The sequence below is a fragment of the Lepisma saccharinum genome, chromosome 6 (genome assembly GCF_977018435.1).
Source record: "Lepisma saccharinum chromosome 6, izLepSacc3.1, whole genome shotgun sequence".
In the NCBI taxonomy this organism is placed as follows: domain Eukaryota; kingdom Metazoa; phylum Arthropoda; class Insecta; order Zygentoma; family Lepismatidae; genus Lepisma; species Lepisma saccharinum.
This window is the reverse complement of record NC_139234.1, coordinates 52,555,690-52,568,102: the sequence shown is the minus strand read 5'-3', so window position 1 is coordinate 52,568,102 and position 12,413 is coordinate 52,555,690. Positions and strand designations below refer to the sequence as shown.

The window sequence follows — 12,413 nt, the reverse complement described above, 5'->3', positions numbered from 1 at the left end:
ATTTAGCTCTTTTCTGCCAATCCGATGTGACAACACTGGCTGATCCGGTAGGTCTGAATGGCTGAACGGCAACAGGGCCCCTTAACAGGCATATGAATAACCCCATAACACACTATGCCCCAAAGTCCTTCCCCGCTCTTTCCTAGCATTAGTGCCCTCTTCTTCCTTGTTGCCTCTTCAGGGTAGCGGAACGGCCTCCCTCTTCGCTTCTGTCGGCTGCAGAAAAAATGTCCTAGGCAATATCTACTCGGCCGCAAATGTGTTCATTAACGTATTTAACAATGTTGTCATTTTATTGAAACAACTTTTTAATTCTTTACATTTTGCTGTTACCTACGGTAGCACCGGCTAACATGGCTCTGGGTGTGCCCAACCTCTGGTAATGTTATTCAATCAATGCCAAAATTAAAGAAAAGATTTGAAATTTATGGAACAAAAAAGATTAGTTTTTGTTTGAGAAATTTCAACATTTTTATTAATATGCCATAATTAAACCTCATAAATTTCCTGTAAATGCATAAAAATACGTAAATTATTGTTCTTTTATCAGTTCGATAAATACCCACTCAGACGATTGCTACACATCGAAAATTTTTGCAATCGTGACTACAGCTGTCTTTTATGCAGCTTTGTTTTCACTTCGTAGAAACACGTTTTTACACCTTAGTAACTTTTTCTGAATGTTCATGTAGAGCATGATTTTCTTGTGCAATAATTAAAAAATATTCACATGGACAAAGTTAATACCCAGTGTAAGTGTCATGTCACTTTCGCCTTTTGTACAAAAGTTATGCATGTTCAAAGTTTATGTTGCATGACTTTTCGAACACTGTATAAACTGCATTGTTGCAAGTCAAGTATTTGTGGCACTCGATGCATAGCCAGATTAATCATCTGTTGTGCAGTTTTTGATTCTCATCAATTGTAATCATTACTCTTCCTCCCAATAAGCCTCAAGTGGCAGAAAGTGAAGCAAAGTAATTATAAAATTAGTGGATAGGTTCCTGTGAAACCAAATGAGAATAAAAAGCAATAGCAGTTCAGGCCTGTTGTCCCTTCTCCCTCATTTCAGGGAGACCTGGGGAAAGGAAAACAGACACCTCAGTCGTATTCTTTGCTACTTCTCGAAAGTCTAGGGAGAACAGCCGTTAACAGAACAACAAAATCTCAGTATTATCAGTTGGCAACAACCTCCCTGTTTCCCAGTTTTGTAGAATACTGAACACCTTCCTAGTTGACAGGGATATGAAACACGACATACATTACACGAATGGAGTTGAATGCTTAGAATTTTTCATGAGTGTTCTTTTGTCTGTTTCATTACTTTTAACATGGACCAATGGTAAAACTTCTTCCTACTCTCTAACAAAATATATTACACAATCAATACTAGTATTTTTGTTAAGACTTTTGCCTAAAATTGTAAGTTTATCTATCATCTATGTTAATACAGGTGTTTTCCCTTACCATTAAATACATCACAGATTTCACTTCGAATTTAGTGTATAAATAAGCACCAGAATATGTTTCAATACAGGGATAACAGAGACAGTAATTCTTATTGAAAAAGATTATACAAGGATTGCTCAGAAAGTAATGCCTCACATTTTTTTCTCAAACTATTTATTCAAAATGTATGAAAATCACTCGCAATATAACTGAATGTTTCCTTTACTTGAAACAAGGGCATGAATTCCTTCCCTGTACCAGCTTGTGTCTTGTTCACGTAGCCATGTTCTCACTGCACGAATCACACTCAAGTTATGTTCAAACCTTGTCCCACGCAGGAAATCGATCAGTGGCCCAAAGAGATGGAAATGTGATGATGCCAAATCAGGACTATAGGGGGTCCAACAAAATTTGGGATTGCCTCAAACGTTCGGAGGCTTGTGCTCGGTCACAGAGGCCATTTTCACAGACCACTACTACAGCACTATCTTTTGGACGACCATGTACTTGTACACATGTGGGCATTAAACTTCAATATTGCTACCCTTCCATTTGCACACTGCTCTTTCCATTCTCAAATACGAAAAAAATTGTTGGGCATTACTTTCTGAACAACCCTCGTAGATATGAAATAAAATGTTGTAGTGTGTGTGTGTTTTATTAATTTCAGAAAGGAAACTGCTAAAATCAGAACCATTTTAACACGTGTTTCTAGTATGTTCGATGTAGTTAGTTTGATAGGTTCAATATTTAAATGTCTCCCCCTTTTTTTGTATATGTGTGGTTGTTTCACCTATCACTGCAATGAAATTAACACTTTTTCCCCTCTTTTTTTCTTTATAGTAAACAAAACAATGCAACAAACAACTTGCTAGATTTTTCCGAATTTGATGCATTTAACTCTAGTAACGTAAACCAGCCATCTTCAAATCAAGTTGTCACAAATGAATTTGACCAGTTTTTAGATTTGAATTCAGCCCCAATGACAGGAAAACTAGTTAACGAGGATAATGTAAATTCAAACATCACAACAAATGGGCCGGGAGCCCCATTCATAGCATTCGAGGACAATCTGACCAAGAAACAAGATAATAATTCTGTTACAGGTAAAGAAATCATTCTTTCTTGGAAGTAGTCTAAATTTTTTCAATATACAGTAGATGTGCACATTAATATTTGATTGATATTGACACTTGTCAACCATGTTGTGATTAATTCGTAGGGTAGTTTGGATTGCCCTGTAAGCTGGGTCACAAATGTAGTTAGTTACCTTCAAGGATAATTTATGTACATAATATATTTTGATGAACTATTAGAGGAGGTTTGCGATTGTAGGAATGTAGCCATATGTGCTAAATCTTCATTAGTAATGTCATGTGTACAAACAAAATTATAAATATTCTAATTACTTGGTACCCCTTGTTGAATACAGCCATAATATTGGCATTAGAAAGAACTTTTGCAGATTAGAGCTTCAGTAGTAGGCAATCCAGTCATAAGTATTCTGGTTGGTAGTTATAATTAGGCCATTTATTGTACAGCAAAATCACATAGCAGAAAGATACCTTGGTGACTAAGGGCATTGAGTAGTCTACTCACAATCTCGCTGCTGAAGGTTCCAGGTTAAGAGTCCCAATCTGGACATGGGTGTTTCTTTATCCATTCATCAATTACATGTAATCACCTCATTGTTGCAGTTAACCTAGAGGCTGTAAAGCAGCTCACGTAGGCAAAATATATGCAGTGGAACCCAGATTTTACAGTTTCCCACATTATACATTCAATTTTGATGGTTCCAACATAGCAATATGTTCTAAAATTTTTCCTTGCTTTTACATTTTCCCTCAACTTGGTCCGCAGAAAAATGTAAATAGAGGTCTCACTATGCACTGTTATTATTTGGAAGTAGATTTTAAAAAGTTCCCACAATCACAACATTGAACTTGAAAGAAGGTGCTGACATGGGTGTATTTAAGGAGGGGGGGTTCAACGAGTCCAAACCCCCCTTTTTTTGGTTCAGTAAAATTACTAAATTATGTGTTCTATCCGCTTGTTCATAAAAATTTCTTCGGACTTGTTTTATCTTCCTAAATTCGAGATATGGATGGGCAGGAAATTACGTAATTCCACACACCAGATGGGACTGCAGACCAAATGTCTGGAATTTCGGCAATAAGAAACTACATTGGGACTGTCAAATCAGTTACATTTTTTTTCCTCTCAACTCTTTGTAAAAAAAAATTGTTTTTAAAAACTCTGTGCAAGGAATCCAGGTAAACATCGTAGCATTCTCAAGTTGTTTGACACAAGATGAACAGAAAAGTATCAATACTAAGTAACGTGACTTCGTGATTACATACACACAACTTTGTCGGGTCTAGCACCCCCCCCCCCTCCCAGTCTCTGGTTAGCAGTGCCCTGGATTTTCACTTATGAATCCCCCCCCCTCTTTCGTGAACTATATATACACCCATGGGTACAGATATTATTGCACCCTCCAATCTAGAAAGGGGGCCTCCCCAATGGTGCAGTGGTAACGTTGTTGCCTTGTAATTAAGAGGTCCCAGGTTCGATACCTGGCGGAGGCACATAGTGGTTCGGATCCCACTGTAAACTGTAGGTCCAATCCCGATTAGCCTTTCTGTGCATAGAGTGGACTTAAAACACCAAATCAATCTAGAAAGAATGACTGTAGATTTATTGCATGGTAAATGTGTGGTGGAATTATGAGCAATAGAAGTTTCCATCAAAAACTATGCCTTTTCAGACAAGGTGTCTAATATGTTCGACCCAAAGAAACAAATGTAGATTGTTGTAATGAGACACTACATTATATACATGATTCAAGAGATTCTTTTGTCAGATGAATCGGACATCTTCAGTCAGTCTCTCTCCAAACTGAGGGATGCAATCACATCACCAGCTGTTGTCAAGGAGCACAATATTTCACTCATTAAACCACAGTAGCAACATTGTATCTATATATATCCGTTTGGTGGTTACGCTGATTTCTTCATTTTTCCATGCAGTTTTTGTTTGTATGTAGTCAACTGTATAGTACATGCCTGACGAAGCTACCAGCCAGGTGACGAAATCGATCATGAACAAAAACTGTGCGAGTAAAATTAAACTTGAACTTACTTGAGAGAATCACAGTAGCAAAGTATCATTGCAGTGGTGCAATCTGGTACATTTTTGGATTTGTCTGGGGCAGGGGATGATTGAATTGACCAGCAAAATAGGCTGCAATGTGGCAGTTGTTTTGATTCTCCACTTAGTTACTGTGCGTGATTTTAAGCTGGTGGTTGGTATTCTTGAGTAAAAGAAAATGGTACAAGATAAGTGTTAATTGAAGCTAAAGCATGAGATTAGCATTTTTCCAAAACTTAATTTATTTGTTCGTTCAACATTTGTAACATTACACTGTTCACCTGACAAGTCATCTTGTGGATTAACAAGGTTACTATTGACCTTGCAAAGTCAATACTGAATATTCAGTGAAACCTCGATTTTACGTTCCCTATATTCATATTTTTCTGTATTGTACATTCAGTTTTCATGCTCCCAACATTGCAAAATGTTATAATTTTTCCTCGATTTTTCATTTTCCTGCAATTTTTTTTTTTTTCAGTTTGGTACCCTAAAAAACGTAACATCAAGGTTCAACTGTAGTAGTTATAAACCATAATTTATAAATAGTTTTTCAAAGTGAAAGATGTATTTTAAAAAACATAGTATTCCTTGCACGTGAAGTCATTGCTTTCAAAAAGATGCTGTAAATACAGTTAGTTTATATATTACTGCATGGTCTAGTCTAGATCTGGAAAAATAGAGAATGTGGTCTAGAATTGAGTAATGACTTATTAAGTGATATTGATATGTAAATATTTTAACCACAAGGCACACCTTCTTAATTGCCTATTGTTAAATATTATTTATTTGAAAAAAACAGTATATGAACCAGTGCAGAGATTCTTGCTGCAAAGAGAACTTTTACTTATGTGTTAAATCAGATGAAGCTCCAGAACATCTCGTAAATTTTTTAAATTTATTAATATTTATCTTAACAGAGGTAAAGTTGATTTGATGTTATATATTTTTTTTTCCAGATCTTCTTTCATAACATGTTAATGATGTAGAAGTAGCAAGATTAAAGGATGAAGTCTATTCTATGAAGAGACTGGCTGATGAAAGCTGTTCGCCTCTAATGAAATGGTGGTTGCAGATAGAGACATTTATAAATATATATATTATGTAAAGTTGGACTAAAGACTGATAAGCGCTGTTTTGATGATCTGCATTGGCAGGACTTCAACAGTAAATATCTCCTAACACATTCTCATAGATGGACTGACATTAATTCCTGAGAAATCTGTGCTAGTGGCTAAAGTGTGTGATGGATAACGAGTATCAGGTTTCTTGTTTTGAGCTAATTAGAAGGGTCTGTTATAAAAATCCAAGCTCGTACCCACTCTTTACTTACATAAGAAAAGCAACAAAGTGCACAAAGTGAGTCTTCATTATTTTTTTTCAGAAGGTGATGTATACCTATGTATAGATACTTATGTCCAGACACATAAGTAGACAAGCATATATACATACATATGAACATACATACACGTACACACATGGTCATACATAAATTTGTATGATGTAATTTCTAATTCTAGTTCCAGATAGGTAAGATAACTGCTGGGAATAGAGTACTTTACGTATGTCGATAAATTATTAATTTTCGTTCCGATGTAGCTAGTTTACCTTATGTATATTTAATTCTCTTAAAAACTGAGCATACTTAACTCTGAAGATTGCTACCAGTGGTACATGACGTGTATAGCGATTAAGACTTCCAAACTTGCATGTGAGCTTCTGAAAAGGTTTAATGCTCACCTAGTCAATTTTTGAAGCATCTGAACCGGTTTTCATTATCTACACAAGTCAGGGATGTTTGTATGATTTATGTAATTAGAGAGAGGAAACTTTTTGAAAACGTGTTTTGCAGAGTGAGTTGTATATTTCTATTGGGAGGCTTGCTTTGATATGTTTAATTTAATAGTTTCTCTGAAGTCACTGAGAATATCATGGAACAAGGGTGGCATGTGCAGGTCTAGCATACATTAATTTTTCAATGTTTTACTGACTTGTAAAGTTGAATTATCAGAAATGCCATGATAGACGAACTTTGTTGTAAATGTTTAAAAATAATAATGATAATGATGATAATGAAATTAAAATAAATGAATGTTGCAAAAGACATAATTTTACAGAATATTTTATGTATACATAATATAACAAATTAATATCTTTAAAGGGTAATGCTATTGGATTTTTAATTTATGTATATAGAACTCGAACAAACTGTTTTATCACTGCTCATTGTTTTACCCAATGAATTCTGTATCATTTGATGAAAATAGGTGTCATGCCAAGTTTTTAAGTGTTGCTTCATTATAGAATGAATGGATCCCAGTGTGTTTTATAGTTAACTAACACAGATTTTTAAAGTAACATGTAACAAAATCAATCTCTAATGCTGGTCTTTAAGGTTTGTGTTCTCAAGGCATAATCAACATTTAGCATATGTTACACCAGAATTATTACATACAAGCCTCATTTATAGAAAGGGAAGCATAATATGGAATTAGTTATTACATACCAATGAGCTTGTTTCTTTTTAATGAACTTCTACGAAGTGTTTAAGAGACACCATGTGCATGCCATTTCATTCCTATTAATTGTATCATCTTTGAAACTAAGGGTTCTACATTGTAGGCTGAATTTTGATCCAAAACATTTGCAAAAGGGTAAGAGCAGATAGAAATTGGTGTGCTCCTTGTTTACTGTAAATGCTTGTATTAAAAGTGCTTCAATATATTTTTTGTATTTTTAATTTTATCACCTTTATCCTAAACCAAAATTTCTTCATATGAGTATTAAATGAGTCTTATGGCACTCACTGTAATGCCTCTCTCTTTCTGTAAGTCCAGAAGTTAAAAGGTATCTTGAAATTAAAAATTAGTAGGATTATAGAACATACGGTACAACCCCAATTTTATTTTTCATGAAACCAAGTAAAAAAAAAAGGTGGGAGAGGACTATATGCTTTGTTGGGACGATGATGCAGGAATTGTAAAATAAAGGAACACAAAATTGGGGTTTCATGGTATATAATACACAGAAAGTTGTTCAAGCTTCCTTCTTTAACTTGACCCACATTAATGCAGAAGTAATATTTGCATTGTAATTTCAAAAATATTAAATACATAACTGAAGAACATGGTTACAATTCACATATCATGTAACCTTTGAAAAGATAATTTGTTTGCTTATCCGTTTCAGTGAGCGGTCACCATTCACAGTAGGCTGTTTGATTTTAGTCTGTCTCCAAGCACAGAATGCATTCACCAAGACTGCCACTGATGTACTACGTGATTATAAAAATTGCTAAGAACCCAAAATCTAACCTGCCTAACCTACTTATATGTATTATTGTTACGATTGCACCTAGATCTAATATGTAACCTATATTGTTACGTTAGGAATGTCAGGTTTAGGGCTCTTGTTACACTTAATTTCAGGCAGGTTCACTGCATGTTACAGTACTTGTATTTATGTTCAAATTTCTTTGATGTTAATTTTAAATTTTCCTACAAAATTATTGGTTGCCAAAGATAATGAACCTGCCTTTGGTCAGTGATCAGATGATGTTTTAACAACTTTTAAGTTTCTTATGCATGAAGGGGGGGAAAAAATGCTCGCCTGTGCTTAGCACCACACCATGAATGCATATAGAAGGTGTGGGGTAACGCACACATTTTCTTGATCAGGTCATGAGTGGGGGTGATGTGATCAGTATCACGCCCCTGACCACCTTTACCCCCAGGTACCCATGTCATTCGATGCTGGGTGGGTGCCGGGGCCACTTTCAACGTTAGAAAAGTTCCCGGATTTGAACCAGCCAGGGATCGAACCTAGGACCTTTAGCATGGTTACAGCACCTTGAATAACGTAGTGTGGAAAACTGCACTGTTCTGGCATCTCTGGTTGGTACATTTGCATGGCATTCGTCTGCTTATAATGGAAGTAAATGGAGTTTTCACTGCAACGTCCGATTCTTTTACATGAAGCATTTCTATGAATGTGATAATTGCTATGATATTTGGTACAGTGGTCACGAAGATATTAGCGAACATTCTAGACAGTCACTAGACATTGAACTACCATCTGTAATAAGATCCCAACTCTCAACATCACTTTCATTATGTTGCTCATAAATGGTGATTAAGTATTTCAAATTCAATTTTGTTTTCTGAATGCTTTCATACGGATAAACCTTGATAAGAATACTGGTCAAGAAAAGTTATGAGAAATGAAATATTATCAACAGTTTTTTTATAAAATAAGGCCAACATAGTGTGCAACATATCCATGGATTCCCACATAAATTCTAAATTTATTTTCCCAGAATTTTCCAGACTACTCATTTTTTGCAGGGCCCTCAATACCAGTACATTACTATTTTAATTTTATTTTAAAATGGCCTTCATCTGCTGATATCACCGTTTTGGTTTTTCAGCAAAATAACTGATTTTTTTTACTGATCTTATATGTTTATAAAAAGCCTGTAATTTAGAACACAACCCGACTAAGAATTGTTATTTTTACAAATAATAATTCACAATTAATGTGTCATGGTTTTGTAAACTATTTGTCTAAATATGCAGTTGTTTTTCAAAGCCGCCTTTGAAAAAGAACCCATTGCCTAACTTAGTTACGTATATTAATTAAGAGAGGTCAATTAACCATTCATGTTCTTGAAGGAATATGTGCAAGTTTATATCGGATCACTAGAATATCAGTCATCATTATTCCTGCCTCTGGCTGGGTCGGCATAGAAGTCGAGCCTCTCCATTTTCTTCTGGTCTCTACCATTCCTCTTTTTCCACGGTGTTCCAATCTTGTCCTCTTCTCCTGTTAGGAGAATATCAGTATTGGGAAAATGTTATAATTTATCCCTAATTATTATTACTTTGATACCAATAATAATAATAACCAGTGGTGCAACAGCCCATGATGGCCAGGGTCTATCTACAGACTGCTGGTCTCGCTCCTACCTGTGGTGGTGGGAGATAATCCAACTGATTATGGGCGGATGTGTGGTCAGCATGACGAACCCCAGTCATTGTTGTAGATTTCCATGACCAGGTTACGCTACTCATTTCTAGCTCCTCAATTTCCTCAGGATGGTGGGTGGCCACCAGTTCCATTCACAGGCTGAAATCTAGGAGAAAAGTTGTTACGCTTCCTGCAGGAACCTTGAACCTGTGGGCATCCTGTAGCACAAACCCTAACCATGATGCCTCAGACCACAGCCACGGTGCGGGACTGGAACTTTGATATGGATAACAAAACTATTTCAAGAATAAAACAAGAGGGCACAAGTTAAAGGTTTGTGGGAGTTGAAACATCGTTTCAAACTATGTTACATTGCATAAAATAAAATTTCAAACGCGTCATGTGTAGAACATCTAAATATTTCCACACTTTCGACAAACTGAAGTTTACACACACACAATATCACTTGATCTGTAATGCAAATCAATGTCAATGTAAAACCTATATCTTCAAAGTAGATTGTGTAAATCAAGTTACTGAGTTGTAATTATAGGTGTTGCCAGGATCTGGGGCTGCAGACCTTACAGGAACTGTGAAGTTTATTCCATCGAAAGAAAATAACAGCAATTTATATGCAGCATGTATCATAATAGATACTAATTATCAGGTTTATTGTTAAAATAGTATCTGAAACAACTAGGTTTGTTGTATAACCATGATAAAATCTTCAAGTTTTGTTATGTGAAAGACTTTTGTAAACATGGTCGTTGTGGTGCTGGTGTAGTGTTAATGAAAATGGCGACTTTCGCAGGTCCCCAGGCCTTTCACCCCTAGACTTCTGCATTTGGGACTTTCTGAAAGACAAAGTCTATGTTGCACCTATGCCACAAAATGTGCAACAGCTAAAGGAGAAAATATGTTTTGGTGGACGAGGAGTGGCAAGAACTGGAATTTCAATGGGATGTGTGCCGCATAACTGGTGGAAGCAACATTTGTAGCCATTGGTAGACATTCCTAGAAACTTGAAGTGTTACTGATTGATACATGACAAATATCATTGTTGTATTCCATGTAGTTGTCAAAATAAATTCTTAAAATTGTTTACTCTATTATGATACACCCTGTATTTAACATTACATATAATGGTTCAACTTGTCATTATTTCGTGTTTGCAATAAGGTTGTACTTATACTTGCATTGTTAGCATCTTTTATAAATAAATTGAGCACTTTTTTTTATCTACAAACATTATGTTTATACTTATCTAATATGTGGGCTTAATATTTTATAATGTAAGTAATTTGCTAACTAATTTATGTGAACACTTGACCATATAAAACAGCAATAAAATTGTGCTTTGCTGCTTTAAAATATTGTTTTGTGAATAGTAATTGAAAACAATAGTTAAGGCTAATGGGCATGTGGGTCACTGAAATTTCAGAAGGTATCACTTTAATTCAACATGTACTCCAGTAAACTTGCTTTCATAACAAGTCATTTATCAAAATTCATTATTACTATTGAAAGAAAAGTACTGGTGCAGACCTGAATGCAAACAGCAACACCTGTGGTTGTAATTATTATTACTATCATAATCTGGACCCTGGGTCGTGCTTTGTTGGGTCTCATCGATAAAGTAGAAGATTTCACACATGTTTTTATTGTTTTTACAAATATCTTTAGATATTCATGTGTGTGGGGGGGAACCTGCCATGTTATGCTCAGGTGGATTATAGAGGTGTAACAACAGAGAAATTGGAAATATTCAAGGAGGATATAAGAAATGAAGGTGGGAATCAATATTATTTTTTAATGGTAAAAGTAGGGTTGTTAAATGTCCAGGAACCCATAAATTCTAATGTGTTCTGTAACAGAACAGAACAGAACACTTGAAATTCGGTCCAAGTTGCGTATTGTTTCATTTCAACATGGAACTTGGACCATATTTAAATTTATGTAGGAAAACGTGTCCTGGACCATATTTAAATTGATCCAGAAAAAAGTTACCTGGACCATATTTAAATTGATCCGGAAAAATGTTCCTGGACCAAATTGAAATAATTCACAGATAAAAATGTTCTTTACACTCCAGAACCCATTTACGCTTGCTGATTTTCTCACCAGAACCTGAATTGAATTTATTTAAAATTCCTAGATCTTTAACAACCCTGGGTAAAAGGCCTCTTTAAATGATTTGGAAAAGAACTCCCTCGATATTGAATGAGCCTTGGCTTTGTCTGGATCACTCTTGCAACAACAACATAACATAAGCAGCAATAATCAAGGGCATCGCCAGAAATCTTTGTAGGAGGGGAGGGGTCATCAGTCCATTGGTAAAACTTTGAGTAGGAAATAACAACAATAAATTAATTAATATTGTGGTTATGATTATTTTGTGCAATGTTATTGTGCACTAATAAAAATAAACCAATTTTATTATTCCATTCTTTTATTATTACTACATCCCTGGGGAGACTTCTATTTGAACCAACAACCAGGTAAGTGAATATCCAGCACAACTATTTTCACTACATTTTTACATTTCATACAGATAGTGTACTGAAGTGCACAGTTATTCTATTTTGTTATTAACTTTTACATAACCTCATTCAAAAAAGGTTTAACAGGTAGAAATTTTAGTCATAATGTTTGTTGTTTGTTATCTAATTATGAAAATTGTAGAATATTTTTTCAATATATGTAGCACTTTTTACTTGGATTATTCTGTTCAAATGCCAACTGTCTGAACGTTCTGTTGACAATAAAAATGTAAAGCTTTCTGCTTTTTTTATATAGCTTGAAATGAACAATGGAAATTTCCCTCCCTGCAGGTAATACAGCACTAACTA

General features: G+C 35.1%; 1 protein-coding gene across 19 annotated transcripts in view; it reads left to right on the top strand.

Moving 5' to 3' along the window:
• LOC145988748 (uncharacterized) overlaps positions 1 to 7,323 on the top strand; it is a 288,359-nt gene extending 281,036 nt beyond the window's left edge. For 17 of the 19 annotated variants that reach the window (XM_083123901.1, XM_083123893.1, XM_083123894.1 and 14 more), the window contains 2 exons: positions 2,293 to 2,555; positions 5,559 to 7,323. In XM_083123901.1, coding sequence (XP_082980027.1) covers positions 2,293 to 2,555; positions 5,559 to 5,572 — 277 coding nt within the window. In that variant the 3' untranslated portion in view covers positions 5,573 to 7,323. Of the gene's footprint in view, positions 1 to 2,292; positions 2,556 to 5,558 lie in introns of those variants that run through there. The other 2 variants (XR_014441780.1, XM_083123903.1) reach the window with 2 other exon arrangements.
• The last annotated feature ends 5,090 nt before the right edge of the window (positions 7,324 to 12,413 follow it).